Source organism: Carcharhinus amblyrhynchos, chromosome 18 (genome assembly GCF_965287045.1).
Source record: "Carcharhinus amblyrhynchos chromosome 18, sCarAmb.v2.hapA, whole genome shotgun sequence".
NCBI classification, from domain to species: Eukaryota; Metazoa; Chordata; class Chondrichthyes; order Carcharhiniformes; family Carcharhinidae; genus Carcharhinus; species Carcharhinus amblyrhynchos.
In genome coordinates this window covers 20,087,592-20,103,347 of record NC_137341.1, presented here as the reverse complement: position 1 = coordinate 20,103,347, position 15,756 = coordinate 20,087,592, and the positions used below count along the sequence as shown (strand labels likewise).

The 15,756-nt window shown below is 40.5% G+C and overlaps 1 protein-coding gene across 5 annotated transcripts in view; it reads left to right on the top strand.

Moving 5' to 3' along the window:
• mad1l1 (mitotic arrest deficient 1 like 1) overlaps positions 1-15,756 on the top strand; it is a 924,959-nt gene that overhangs the window by 27,843 nt on the left and 881,360 nt on the right. For all 5 annotated transcript variants that reach the window (XM_080206477.1, XM_080206479.1, XM_080206475.1 and 2 more), the window contains exons 8-9: positions 971-1,085; positions 1,591-1,652. In XM_080206477.1, coding sequence (XP_080062603.1) covers positions 971-1,085; positions 1,591-1,652 — 177 coding nt within the window. The remainder of the gene's footprint in view (positions 1-970; positions 1,086-1,590; positions 1,653-15,756) is intronic.

Sequence of the window (15,756 nt, the reverse complement as noted above, 5' to 3'; positions counted from 1 at the left end):
TTTTTGTAACATGGTGAAACAACATCAAAGCATAATGTCCCTTTCAGTTCAGATCAGCCTATTTAATCATAAGACTTGTCCCAGGCACATAGTTTATGTTCTTCGAATCTGTGTGCATTGCTGCTTCATAATGTACTCCACATTATGCAGTAGTATTATCACTTACACAGCCAGGTCCCAATCTTGCTGGTCAGAGGGTGTGGTAAGGCATTGTAATCTCAGAGAGATTAAAAAATTAGTTTTATTCATGTCAAGCTAATCTTAAATGCACAGCACAATGGCCAGTTTGTTGGGAGACACTTTCTTGACTCAGGAGATGATGCACAGAAAGGGAAGAGCACACTTTATGAGAACAAAACTTGGTTGTATGCCAGAACAATGGCATTGTGTACTTCCAGCTAGGGTATAGAACAAAGTCAGATCCAGGGCAAAACTTCTATATTGCACCAATAGTGGTGAAGAACTGCTGTGGCTGTTGTGTGGTATATTTTAAAGAAGTACCTTTTGACTAATAATCCTCTCCCTCCCTTTCCTGGCAGTGATTTAATCCTTGTTTTGGAGAAGATTTACACCCATTATTGTCAAATGCTTTGTGTATTTCTTAAACCACATTATATTTTTGAGTGAGTCTGACAACTTAGTGCCAAAGTGAGATAAGATTTTTGGTGTTGGTTTGGATCCAACAAAACTTGATTTGAAGATATTCTAAACTTATTACACTCTTAAATCCTCCATGTTCCACGTTCACCCTATCAGTCTGAAATTTAGACTAATCTCAAAGGTGAAGGGACAATGTGTTATTTTGTGCAGTCCTCAGTTTTACCTTGCAAGCGTAAAATGTTATTTTCTAAACCTTCCTGCACTTGTGCTGGTTTGAGGTTGCAATTTGAAAGAGTTTTGGCTTCTAATTTTGGAGCAAAGAATGAAAGCTGCCACAGTGTCCTAAGTGAATCATGTCCTTTGCAAACAGGGAGATGGAAGATAACAATTCACTGCTGAAGGAAGAAATGGAAAGTCTTTGCAAAAAGCTTGGACGTCTTGAAAAATTAAAGGAAGAGAAGGTTACTTTGGAACTGGAGAAAGAGGTTCATGTTTTTCATTAAATTTAAGATTTTTCCTTTTCTCTTTCTTCCTCCCTGATAATAAATTGTCAGGCGAATGGACTGAATTAGTTGCCCCTTCTCATTCTTGTAAGGTTAAGGGCTCTGAGATCATAAGACCATTTCCCTATGCTGTTATTGGATTTGAGTGTATGTCACCACTGGGAGTCAAGTATAAAAATACAGATGGACAATCTCTTTCTATTACAGTGCAGTTCTGTAGTGAGTTTGCACTTGGTTCCCAGAACATTGCATACAGTTTTTAGTATCTTACTGTGAGGAAGGATTTCATGATGACATCAAGAGTATAGAAAGGATTTGCTGATACCAGGAATGAGGGAGTTTGAGGAAAGATTAGTGGGATTCTTTCAATCAGAACAGAGGTTACATGGAGAACTGAGAAGTTACACTTTTATTACACTTTTAATGTGAAGACTTCTAAATAATCAATGATTTTTCAGATTAGTGACTATTATTTTTCTTATTTTAGAAATTGCTGACAAAGTTGCAAAGTTGGGAGAATGTGGAACAAACTTCAGGACTAAACATTCGGTATGATACTGTAGCAAAATTTAATTTCTTTTTATTTTCAAAAGAAGGCTGCATTCATAACACTTGCCTTTTTCTTTTAGTCTGTCTATTGCCTACCTGTTATATCCTTCCCTTACGAACGTTCGCCACTGTGATTTCTAGCCAGGCTAAATGGGACTGAACAGACTACATGGTGCGGTGTCTAATTGTTCTGTTACATGCCTACAGTTGAGGCGTGACAACTTGCATCTTGCTGATGCAGCATGCAAAATCAATGTTAGATTTCAGGACAATCTGATTGCACTAACTGCCTTGCGCGGGTTATGTTATATCCCAACTGTAATCACTCACAGGTGACCCTTTGTGATACTGTCAGCTGAAAAAATGCATAAACAGGTCTGCCAGCCTCTGAAAGAGGAAAGGCAGTGTTTCTGGAGCAAAACCTTTTCTTTTGCACAGGCTGTCTGTTAATGCTGTGCATTTCCAATGTTTTATATTTTATTTTCCAAACTTCTAGCATTTGCCATTTTTTTTTGATCTCTGGCCATGTTTATTTATCAGTAGTTTTTCTTGAAGGTTAAACCTGCACACATCTGATCATTTTGTCACAGTTTGAACTGGGAGAGAAACTAATCTCAAAATCACAGAATTGTTACAGTGCAGAAGGAGGCCATTTGGCCCGGTATAGCTTATTTATTCCCTTGCCTTTCCCCATACCCCTGCATATTGTTCACTCATAATTATTTAACTCTTAAATATGTCAGCTATGTAAGTGGCTGGATTTGGATTTCCTTTATAATAGATTATTTGTGATTAAAGATGACCATAAACTTCATTGCTTTTGAATGATGGTCCATCTCTCAAAATGGGGCTATTAAAAGCAAGCATGGGGAAAGTAGTGTCCCTGCGAAACTACTTACATCACTTTTAATTATTAAATTTGAATGAGATGCCAGTACCAATATGCAGGATACCACAACAGTTGGAAAGAGTAGGAAAGAGAACTGGACAAATTGGGAAGAAATAATTGGCTAAATTAGGTATCCCTGTCATGAATGAGAGAAGAAACTGGGGCAGTAAGAGAAGGGCAAAGAGAAAAGAAATTGGTGGTGTTTTATATTCAAGATTGGAGATATATTTTGTCATTAGCATTTTTAATTCATTCTTTAGGGTGCCATATGACTGTAGTAATTGTGCGCCAGTGCTTATCAACTTTTTTGAACATGTGTTCAGTGAGTTAAGAAGTTCTCCAAAAGAGTTGGCCAATCTGAACTTAAGAGTTATTCATTTGATAAATTAACAAAATAATTTCATTAAGTTTATGTCATTTAAGATGCTAGTTGGTTTCTCTTTGGATGTGGCTGAACTGTGGTGGTGGTAATAATATTCAGTTTTCTTTATGCCCAAATTCTTAGTTCTTTTTCTCTTTTACAAATGATATGCGTAACTTACTATTATATTAGCCATTTGTCCTGTGATTTAAGTCATCTTCCAGGTTAATCTGACGTAGACTGGGCACGTTTTAGGACCGAAAATATGTGAAGCTAACCATTTGATGCTTCTGTGCAATAGCAACATGAATGTAACACTGCTGCCATCAAGCTAAAACAATGTTCTGCCTATGTTGCAAATGGGTACAGTAGTGTATGAATTGCAGTGCTGGTGTGATGCCAGGTATGTAGGCTGTATGTCCCAACAATTGGCAGATCATGTCAAACACCATGTCCTTTTGGCTCTTTGCAACTCAACCAGCCTGTGCTTCCAAACTCAAAACCTAAAATGTGATTCTGTGATTGGACAGCACTTGCTAAACAATCCTGATTGACAATCAGTTGTGCTCACCATGTGGCTCACTTCAGTATATGAGAAGCTACATATATTCACTCTCTCCTTTGTTGACAGAAGGAGGATGTCCATGCATTGCACCTTTTTGAACTGAATGAAAGCTTCGGGGCAATCATTTCCTGGTTCACTCCCCAGAGCAATGCCATGACGAATCAATAGACCTAATTGATTTGAATTTAAACGAGAGATTGGCAGTTAACTGTTACCTAGTGCATTCTCTGTGGCAACACCTCTGCCAGTTGCTTGACAACTACTCTCTTCGTGCAGAATAAGTTGATGTTTCCTTTTACAGTTGGTATTCTTGCAAATCTGTCTGATGAGAAAACCTTTGACAACATGTCTCTTGTTTCAGTGTTACAGGGACAAATGTTGGAGCAGTTTAAGAAACTTGCTGTGTTCAAAGCTAATAAGTTGGCTATTGGTCATGTCGTAATCTTGAGTTCTTGAGGGAAATTTATCTGAATTTCTGCGAGCACTATAATTCATTATAACTGGAGAACTTGACATTTAAAGAAAAGCTATATTTGGCCTAAATCTGTGCACCCTGAATCCGTGTTTCTGTTCAGACAGTTGAATGAAGCTCAGTCAGTTCCTGTTTTCTTCTAAATTATGGTCATTTATCAGCAGTATTGCCTAAACAAACTCTTAATGTAATAATGTTGCATCTATTAATGGATTAATGTACCTGTGTGGTGTTATGGATCTGGAACAACTTGTTGTGAGTTTAAGACTGGGTTGTAATTGGTACTTGATTTTTTTTATTCATTCGTGGGACATGGGCATCGCTGACTGGCCAGCATTTATTGCTCATCCCTAGTTGTCCTTGAGAAGGTGATGGTGAGCTGCCTTCTTGAATCACTGCAGTCCATGTGCTGTGGGTTGACCTACAATGTCGTTATGGAGGGAATTCTAGGGCTTTGACCCAGCAACAGTGAAGGAACATATTTCCAAATCAGGTTGGTGAATGGCTTGGAGAGGACCTTGCAGGTGGTGATGTTCCCATGTATCTACTGCTCTTGTCCTAGATAGAAATGGTTGAGTTTGGAAGATGCTGTCTAAGGATCTTTGGTGAATTGCTGCAGTGCATATTGTAGATATGCACACTACTGCTACTGAGCGTCGATGGTGGAGGGAGTGGATGTTTGTAGATGTACCAGTCAAGCAGAATGCTTTGTCCTGGATGGTGTCAAGCTTTTTGAGTGTTGTTGGAGCTGCACCCATCCAGGCAAGTGGGGAGTATTTCATCACACTCCAAGTTTGGGAATAATCTTTCTCTCGTCCTACATTACGATAATGTTGTGGTTTTAAGTGCCTTTTAAAGCAGGCAAGAAAATTATGTTTGCCTGAATATGGGGTTTCTTGAATATTAAGTTTACCAAGGAGGGCTGTTGATATGTTGGCAAGCATCTGAGGGTCGAGGTTGGCTTGTCTGGCTATTCTGAGAGTCAGCAGTAACTTGCATTGGTCCAACATGATTCCCATGTTAAATGGTTATATTGGAATGCATTACAAGGGGAAGAAATGGACACCAAGCAAGCTCTGAAAGCTTTTGGGTGGGATGATTGAAGAGAACTTTTGTAGGAAGCTGTGAATAGCAAAAAAAAGGAAGACATACAATTACACAGTGTCATTCAGCATGTTCGAGTATCCTATAACACTTAAGCCAATGATGTATTAGTGAAGTGTTGTCTCTGGTTTGCCTTCGGAAATGGTCAGATACTTTGCACAGCAAACATCCACAGTGGTTGAGCTAAATAATGATCAGAACACTGGAGAGAACTCTGTTTTTCTTCAGAATGGTGTATGATCTTTTACATTCACTTGAGAGGGCAATGGATTCTTTGTTAACTGTACTGCACTGCCTAGATTTTACATAAGTCACCAGAGTAGTCTTCAACTTGGAGGCAGAAGTGCCATCACTGAGCACCAGAGTAGAGAACGAGTTAGTAAGGTAGTGATTCTGGAAAGGAATTTCAGAGGGAGGAGCACATTGCCTTTAGGGCCCCCACTGATGGTGAAGCAGAGACATGTGGAGATCAGAAAATGAATCTGCAGCTTGGAAACATACAAAAACGTTTCCATGATGGGGGTGACACCATGCAGCAGAGTGAAGATGATCTTGAAATTAGTTTGCTGGGAGTCAGGGAAACCAGTGCAGTTGGGAAAGTATAGACATGTGGGATTTATGTTAGTGAGGTCTCAGACTGCAGAATTATGGATCAGCAAAAGTTTATGCAGTGTTGGGAATGGGAAAAAAATGGTTTGAGAGACGCTCCCTGTGAGATGATGAAAGTGTAGATGTGGATTTAGCAGAATAGGTATGAGTTGGTCACTTAAGTGTGTAAATTTGGCTTTGTAATAAAATGGGATTAATAAGGAATGGATGTGAGCAAATCACCTGGAATTTCCTCATTCACTTCGAACAAGTAGATCAGCTCAATATTTCAGTCAACGTTTTTTGCCAAAGATGAGGAGTCTAAAACTAGAGAGCGTACGTTTAAGGTGAGAGGGCAGAGATACAAAAGGGCCTAGAGGGGCAATTATTTCACAGAGGGTGGTGAGTGCCTGGAACAAGCTGCCAGAGGTAGTAGTAGAGATGGGTACAATTTTGTCGTCTTAAAAGCATTTAGACAGTCATGTGGGTAAGATGGATATTGAGAGATATGGGCCAAATGCAGGCAATTGGGACTAGCTTAGTGGTTAAAAAAGGGCAGTATGGACAAGTTGGACCGAAGGGCCTGTTTCCATGCTGTAAACCTCAATGATTCTACAAGTAAATCTCGATAACAGAAATTCAGTGAGATTTTCTGTAGTGCTAATCTGATGCAGCAGGGGGCAATGTTATCATTGTGACACAGCAAGTGTAGCTACAGAAGATTCAGTCTTGGATTGTTAGCAATATTTTTAAAATTTTTTTTGCTGCTTAACTCTAATAGATAGCATATGTAGTGTCATTGATAATTCGTGAAAACTTTAAATGCAGCCACTTCTCAAACAATGCTTGTTAAATTTTGAGCTTTTGTGCATAGCCTTTGTACATGATGTGTTAGATGTTATATGTAGTAATTCAGCCACATGTCTATATGTCACCAACATCCTTTTATTGTGAACCAAAGGAAAAGGCAACTCCCACGGCTTACAGTCAGATAGTCTTCACCTTGACCTGTAACTTTGGTCTGGGTAAAGTTACAGAGTTAAAAACCCCTGTTGGCTGCTTCCCATAGGGTGAGCCTCTATTCTCTCAGTAAGTCAGCCCACGGGTAGATTGAAGATCTTTAGTAGCCGTCATAACATCTGTCCCTCCTTCAGTTTGTGCCTCTTCCAGCACCCCTGCTGGGATGATGTCCTTTTCAGTGCTTGATGTTTGGGCGGATGTCTGTTGAAGATGGGATCAGGTCAGGCAGTGTATACTGAACAGAGGACCTCTGATTTTGCTTAAGCCTGGAGGCCTGCTTCTTCAGCCTCCATCCCTGAGTCCATATCTTCATTATCCAGAACAGCCACCTTGGAGTCAGCTTCAAGCTGATGGCTAGCAGTGGCTAACTCATTGTCAGTGGCAGGGGTGGCTTGTGCATGGTCACTCTGGCCCTGAGGTGGTCTCAGTGCTTTTTTTTAAAGGTTTTATCCTGAACTTTGATTTGTAAGTCGCTGACCCTGTTTTCTCCATGATGATCCCAGGGATCTATTTGGGATCATTCCCGAAGTTCCTTGCATGAACCTGATTGCCTGTTGCAAAAGTTCTTTCTCCCCTCATGGAATAAAATGTTGGTTTTTTTTTGCTTGTCCTGATGAGACTCTACTTCCCTGCCAAGTTTAAGAATAATAGGCTCAACCTGGTATTGAGCTGTTGCCCCATCAATAACTCTGCTGGAGCAACACCTGTTAGATATGCAGTGTTGGCCTGTAATAAAAAAAATCGTGCCAGTTTTCTCGCCGTGGATGCTGCTGGTTATTTCTTCATACCATTTCTTGAATGTTTTAACTTTATGTCCATTTGACAGGTGATGAGGTGTAGCTGGATATGTCAGATACCATCGGAGAGCACGGTTCTGGAAAGCACCACTAGTGAAGACTGTACTGTTATCAGAAACCAGGACTTCCAGTATTCTGTGCATGCTGAAGATTTCCTGCAATTTTTTGACGTAGTCTAAGTAGTTGTGGAGCTCATGTGGTGCACCTCCAATCACTTGGAGTGTGCGTCTACTGTGATTAAAAGCATAGAACCTGCAAAGTGTACAAATATGCATGCCCATTGTGTGCTCGGGTACTCCAATGGATGTAGAGAGGGTGGGGGTTTTTGATTTTCCTGGTAAGTTGCATTGTGTTATGAAGTCTGATATCAAAATCAAGACAGGGCCATGAGATGTAACTCCTGGCCAGCATCTTCGTTTTTGAGACTCCCAGACATTTAATATTAGTTTTGTTAATATTGGACGTCGTCTGGGGGTGGAACACTTAACTGCAACCCCTGAAGAATGCACTTTTTCTTCAACTCAAGTTCGGACTTGTTAATTCACTTCTTCAGAGGGTTGCCCTTGGAATCTCACACTCACCGTCAATGTGGTAATTCAGTCACACACCTGCTTCCATTAACACCCTTTATTGTGAACCAAAGGAAAAAGCTATTCCTACGGCTTGCAGCCAGTTAGTAACAGGCTTAAAACCCCTGCTGGCTGCTTCCCACTGGATGAACCTGCGCTTGCTCAATAAGACAGCTAGTATTCCACAAAGCCCACGGGAAGATCTATTGTTGATCCTTTGTGGCCATCGTAACACTTGAGTGTTTGAAAAAAGTGGTTGATTGTTGTCACCATGGGAAAATTATAATGAAGTTTTTTTTTAAGTTGGGCAAAAACTTGATAGCTCAAAATGCGTAAGTCTTGCAAGCCAATTGCATCCCAGGATGAATTAAGGAAGGAGGCCACCATCGTTAGGGAGGAGCTCAGCTAAATCACAGAAACCAGCTTCAGACCTTATAAAATGCAATTGAATTTTTATTTTCATTTGTTCCCATGTTCAAAGGAAAAACTGAGATGGGAGAAGCTGAAATTGAAGTTCCATGGTTAAGTTATAATTTAATTTTGATAGATTGTTTCATTCTTATAGTTTCTGCTTTGTCTGTAGCTAAAGTAAAGTAATTACAGGGCGGACCTTAGCTAGCACTGCTTCCACTATTAGGTTGTCTGATGATATCTCATTGAAATTTAGCCTCCGCATTGGTCTGATGGATGATGTGTTATAGGTAACTCGCAATATCCCAGCGAGGTTTCAGTCTATTCCAGTGATTGATGGATGATGTGTAATAGATGCCTGACAATATCCCACTGAGGATTTAGGCCTGTATATGATTCTGATGAGTGATAAGTGCTATCTATCCAAAAGAATTGCAATGGGATTTTGACCTGTGCTTGAGCTTAATGGATTAGACATTTTAGGTATTCTACAATATTTGTACATTCTACTTTTTCCTCGGCTTGGAGGATGATTTGTTAGTGTCTCAACTCCGATCTTCTGCATTTTCAGAAGTTGTGCTGCATTTTGCAGAGTATAGAGAGGTGATCTGACCCCTGTTGTAAAGTTGTTTGGTGTTTCGCTAGGAGGGGTCTGGTGTGGCTAAACGTTTAAGTATTTATTGGTAACCCATCATTATATATTATCCAGGATGCTGGCTCCTATCAGACTCTACACATAGTCTACTATCATGTGACACCCTATATCATACCATGGCTGATACTGTTCTCCAATCCCACATTAATCTGAGCTCTGCCCTTGTACTAAATTCCAAGGTTTGTCAGTAGTCCCCCTAAAGTCTGTAACTGCATCCTCCTTATTTCCAATATTGCCACATTTCATGGAGTACATAGAATCATAAAATCCTTACAGGGCAGACAGAGGCCATTTGGCCCATCAAGCCTGCACTAGCAATGTGACCTCTTGAGAATTGTAATTACAGATGGACTTTTGGACAATGCAGCCAGAAGAACCAAGCTTAGATTTTGTTCTCAAACATTTGGGGAGTTCCCACATAACTGATGAAGAGGCCTGGCTAATTCCCTTTCCATGCTATAGCTTAGGAGTGGTGCAAGCTCACACTCTGCCAGATTTGTTGAACTTAATTTTTCAATTTGGTATAGATCTAAACCAACTCCGAAGCTTCAGGAGTTTAAAAATGCTGTTATTAGAAACCTGAAATAAAAAAGAAAAATACTAGAAATATGCCAGGTCTGAAAAAAATCTGTTGATAGAGAGAGACTGTTAATGTTCCATGGCTGTCATTTCAATTCTCTGCTCCCATTCTGACCTTTCTGCTCTTGATCTGCTATGATGTTCCAATGAAGCTCAATGCAAGCTTGAGGAACAGCAGCTGCTCTTTTGAATGGGAACTTCAAGGCTTCAACATTGAGTTCAATAATTTTTGAACATAACCTATCCCCCATTTGCTTTCATGTTTATTTGTAGGCGTTCATTTCTTAACACCTTTACTTTACGTCTGCGTGGCTGTTGACCTGCTATTTACACCTCAGCAACACGTGTCCTTTTTTTTATATTTGCCCTTTTGGCTTTGTACCATTAAAGTTTTTGATATTTAATCTCTTCTGTCCTCCACCCTATCATGCACCTTCCCTTTTGTTTCTCCTATTGTTTCTTTTCACTTACTCAAAACCTATTTCATTTCTAATTTAGTTCTGATTAAAGATTACAGATAGTAAACTTTAACTGCTTCCATCTCCATGGATTCTGCCAGACCAGCTGAATGTTTCCAGTACTTTCTATTTTATGTAATGTTACATAAAAGGGCTATTAGGCAAAAAGAGGTTGGGTATTTGGCAGTTGAGACACAGACCTGAGACAGTTGGCTAAGAACACGAGTTGGTGCCTGAGGCAAACCAAATAATGACCCAGTCCGAAACAGTTTGCATTGCAGTTCACTTCACTGCCACCAAAGCCTGAAACTAGGCAGACTTAAAGTGATCTTTTCACCAGATATTTCACATAGAAAGCCATGCGTTTATGCACCACATGACCCACCCTGCTTTATATAATGGTGTCAGCATAACCTTGTGTTTCTTTGTCCTTTTTATAAAAATCTAACTTCCCCTTACATCCAACCATCTGAAAGGCAGGCAGCCTGGGGGCCACACACTGCTCACCTAGGTGCTGAGTGCAGCCCACAAGAAATTTTGTTGACTGTGCTGATGTGCTGATTTTGGTCTGTAGTTTTTTTCCCCCACTGTGGTGAACGCTTCAGAAAACAGTCACTTCACTTGAGGGGCCAATTAGGACCAAGAGTGGATAATCACCCCAGGGAGTGGAGTCCTCTCTCAGGCAGAAGACATGAGGAAAAGATCTAGGGACTGAGGCAGCTGGTGGGCTGCTGTAGGGAGGCTAAAGGTGAGGGTGTACTAGCCTTTGTATTGTTTTTCCCTGTTAATAAAAACCCTTTGTTCCTAAAGCCTGAGTGTGCATCATTATACCTACCAGAGTGATTGAAGTGGTATACATATAAAACAAGGGCAAGTGAAGAGAGGTGCAAATTGATTGTGCACAACATTGACTGTGAGAGCTGTGCACTCCCTCTGCATCCAAACTGTGAATATTTATTCTGTTTTTACCTTTTTGAAGTTAATATTTCTATTTATATAAACGATTAATCATTTTCTATAGTTTATGAAATATTTGGTGTATTAAGTATATTTATTCATGGGGGCATGGTTAGTGAGCAAGCCTGATTTTAATCTTGCAGCCCACTGAGATGGAGGACCACTCGTGGCTCACTAACCAGCTTCGGTTGCCCATCACTGATCCAGTTGTTTATTTCAGCTTCTTTCTGGAGTTGCCGGTTCCATTTGTCATTTTGTAATTATAGTTCGAACATTGTCTGAATGAAAAAGTTCTCTTGAGTTCCTTATTGGGTTTACTAGTGTCCATATTTTTGTTTTCTAGTTATGGACACTCAAAGTGGAAACACCATATTTATGTTTACTCTAGCAAATCAAACACGGACCTTTATTCAGGCTATTTCTCAACATTTTCTCAGAGTAAAGATCCCCAGCCTGTGATGGTGACAATCTTTAAGTTCTATCTCAGTCTTAAATCTTTTTGCACTGTCCAGTGCCCTAACCCTACACAATTCTGCTGTTGCTGATGGCTCACTATGTTATAGATGCCCAGTTTTGGACTGATGGACCTGTCTTGAATTGTATGGTGGTGGCCAGGTGGACAAAACCATTCTTCTCAGAATGAAGACAGGACTTTCTCTCAACTAGGACTGTGGTCATTCTTATCAATACTGTTATGGGCAAGAGGATGTGGTGGTATTGTCAGCAAACTAGTAAATAAAGACCCATGGTGAGGTTTTAGGGAGCTGGGTTTGAATCCCACTGGGTAGATAGTGGGGCTTGAATTCAATAAAAAGTTGGAATAAAAGTCCAATGATGAGCTTGACACTATTGCCAGTTGTCTTATAATCTGGTTCACTAATGAAGGAAATTTCATCCTTGGTCTACATGTAGCTACACTGACAGCCAAAGTAGCTGACTCTTAAATGGCCTAACAAGTTACCCAGTTGTATCAAACTGCTAAAAATGAAAGTAGGTAAGCAATGAGACTGAATGGTCAGCCTAGCATTGACTGGAAACAACAATTGTCCCCCTTGCTGATGGGCCATCAGTCATAGCTGATTTTCTGGCAGGCATTTTGAGAGTACAGTGTCCAGTGATGTTTGTGCTTTAAGTTATGAATGTGATGGGTTAGGGACATGGCCCTTTCATGATGCGCGTGACATCTCAACCTTATGGGATAGGCAAGATGGATTGTTGTCAGCCATATTTGTATGTTTGTATCAAAGTGCTTTAGGGCATTTTTAAAGTAGCTTAAAGTGTTCAATAAGTGCAAATTCTTTTGTCATCACTTCAGGTCATTTAGATAATGGAAGTTGAACTCACTGCATGCCTGCATTGTTAGTGTCATTAATTCTTCATTTGGCATGGGTGGCACTTTGCTTCAATAATGGCTTTATCTAATGAATTATCTGTGATATAAATGCGTAATGATCTGTTAGTTTTCTTTGATTCCTGAAGGACTAACAGTACTTCTGTGTTCCTTGGGCTTTGCTTCAGGATTTGATCAATGTGTCTCTTTCAAATTAAGCTTCTTCCTCATTCCTTTCCTCCCTTCCCACCTATGTAATAAAACGTAATCATTGCCCAAGCCTTATCATCAATCACTGAAAGATGCTCGCATTACTGTAATCATGAAGCAAAATTGATTCTCCAGTTTTGACAAAGTATTCTTTTCTCAAGTTATGAAGTGTTTTTAAATGATGGCTTATTTATTTACTTCACCCCTCAGTTTTTCAGTTGTTACGCATTTGGTGGTTCTGTATGCTGTGGTATGAGATAATAACAGAAAAGGGGGTATCATGTTACTTGTGGTACCTTACTTTGATTTGATTTTGTGATCTTCCTTGCCTATTTGCTTAGGGTGGCACAGTGGTTAGAATCACTGCCTCAGCGCCTGGGATCCAGTTTCAATTCTGACCTTGGGTAACTATGGAATTTGCATGTTCTCCCGGTGTTTGTGCACATTTCCTCTGGGTGTTCTCACAGTCCAAAGATGTGTGGTTAGGTTGATTGGTCATGCTGAATTGTCCCTTAGTGTCAGGGGATTTGCAGGGTAAATATGTGGAGTTATGGGGATAGGGCCTGGATAGGATTGTTGTCGATGCAGGTTTGATGGGCCAAATGGCTTCCTCCTGAAGAGATTCTATGATTTGAAAACTTTGCGACTTGCGCTTGGAAGTGTGAAGATCGGTTGAGAATAATATATGCAATATATCATTTATGGTCACTTCTTTACATTAGAAGACCCATTGGACGAAGTTGCCTGTTTGTGATTGGAATAAAGGCCATTTAGCTCCTGGAGCCTATTTCATCATTCAGTGAGACAGTGACTGTTCTTTGACCTAACTCCGTACTTAGCTCTATCTATTACTTGTTGTTCAGCACCCAAGTTCTGTATTTCTGTATTATAACTTCACCAGGTTGACCCCTCATTTTTAAGTACGCATGATGTTGCTCCTGGCATACCCTCCTGCCAAGCAATCCCACCACCAATGGATTAGCTCTAAGCTCTGCGGTTCTGCCGTGTCCAGCTGTGAATGGTGGACAATTGAACAGTTCAGTGGAGGAGGCTCCATAAATGTCTCCATGCTCGATGGAGGAGCAAGGCACATCTGTGCAAATGATAAGGCTGAAATGCATCTGCAGCAGGCAGATTGATGAGTATGAGGTTAAGTATGTTTTCTTTCTCATTGATATTCTAAACATTGCACTAATGTTACCCAAGATTTAAGCTTGTAATTCAGGATTATATAGTAACCATTAAAATAGTTGTCGTTTCAGTCTGTATATCATGGATCTTGGCTCTAAGAATTCTTAATTCTGGGATTCTGTATCTTCTGAGAAGTTACTCTAAGCAAAACAATCCAGTTATGTACACTGTTACGTTCTATTCTGAAACATGTTTGGTTAGTGCAGAAATTACTGAAAAATGAGCTTGTTATTTTAGGACCATGTTAGTAGATAGCATAGCTGAGTAATCTATTGAGAAAAAGAACAGGCCCTTCGGCCCTCCAAGCCTGCACGAATCACGTTGTCCTATCTAGATCAACCGCCTGCATCCCTCTATTCCCTGTCTATCCAGATAAGTCTTAAATGTCGCTAACGCCAACCACCTGACTTGGCAGTGCATTACAGGCCCCCACTGCTCTGTGTGGAAAAAAAACTTACCCTACACATCTCCACTGAACCTTTTTCCCCTTATCTTGAACTTGTGCCCCCTTGTAATTGGAATGAGTGGGTGCAAAGTGTTGGGGATGGGCATCAGAGTGGATTTTAAAATAACTCTTAACAAGGCTTGTATTTAAATGGCACCCTTCACGGCTTTGGGATGTCCCAAAACATCTTGCAGCCAATTAAGTACCTTTGACACGCAGCCATTATTGTAATGCAGAAAATGCAAAGTTAACAAACTTGACAAGGTCCCAAAAGCAGCAGAGTGATAATTAAATATTTTTTTCAGTGATATTGGTTGTGAGTTTTGTCCCAGACAAGCTATTGTAGTCAAATGAAAGTTTCCTGCAAATAGCTTATATCCAGCACCAACTTGATAGAAAATTATTCCATTTAATTGTGTTTGAAATTATTCATTTGATGCACATTGCATTTTCAGAAGGTGTAACCTTAAAGGTGAAAGCTTTGAAAGGTGAACCCCCCCCACCCGAAAGATTCTACTATTGTCAAAGAAATGTTCACTACCATAATATGAGGCCTTTGTACTGCATTAGTTTGTTGGTTTATCCCCTTTTTCCCCCTGTTTCTCCCTTGCATTATATGTATGGGAGACCATATGTAAAACTTATGTGAATTTTTTTTTCATTTGTGGGACATGGGTGTCCTGGGAAGGCCAGCATTTATTGCCCATCCCTAGTTGTCCTTGAGAAGGTGGTGGTGAGCTGCCTTCTTGAATTACTGCAGTCCATGTGCTATGGGTTGACCCACAATGCTGTCAGGGAGGGAATTCCAGGATTTTGACCCAGCGAATGTGAAGGAACAACGATATATTTTCAAGTCAGGATGGTGAATGGCCTAGAGGGCAACTGTAGGTGATGTTCCCATGTATTTGCTGCCTTTGTCCCTCTCGATGGAAGTGGCTGTGGGTTTGGGAGGTGCTGTCTAAGGACCTTTAGTGAATTGCTGCAGTGCATCTTGTAGATAGTACACACTGCTGCTACTGAGCGTCAGTGGTGGAGAGATTGAATATTTGTAGATGTGGTGCCAATTGAGTGCGCTGCTTTGTCCTGAATGGACAAAGCTTCTTGAGTGTTGAAGCTGCACCTGTCCAGGCAAGTGTGGAGTATTTCATCACACTCCTCACTTGTGCCTTGTAGGTGGTGGCTAGGCTCTGGGGAGACGGGGTGAGATGCTTGTTGCAGTATTCCCAACCTCTGACCTGTTCTAGTAGCCACTGTGTTTATGTGGTGAGTCCAGTTGAGTTTCTGGTTTCCTGGTCAACACCATTGAAGGTCAAGAGGCACTGGTTAGAGTGTCTCTTATTGATGATGGTGAATTAGATCAGCATCAGCTTTAAAACGTGGTATGAATAATCTGGAACCGTTTTCTGTCCACTTTGTAGTTGATACATGCTTGCTGCACAAAACCCTCACTTGTGCTAGGGTTTTTATGTAGCATAAAAACGGATAAAGCTCCAGGGCCTGATG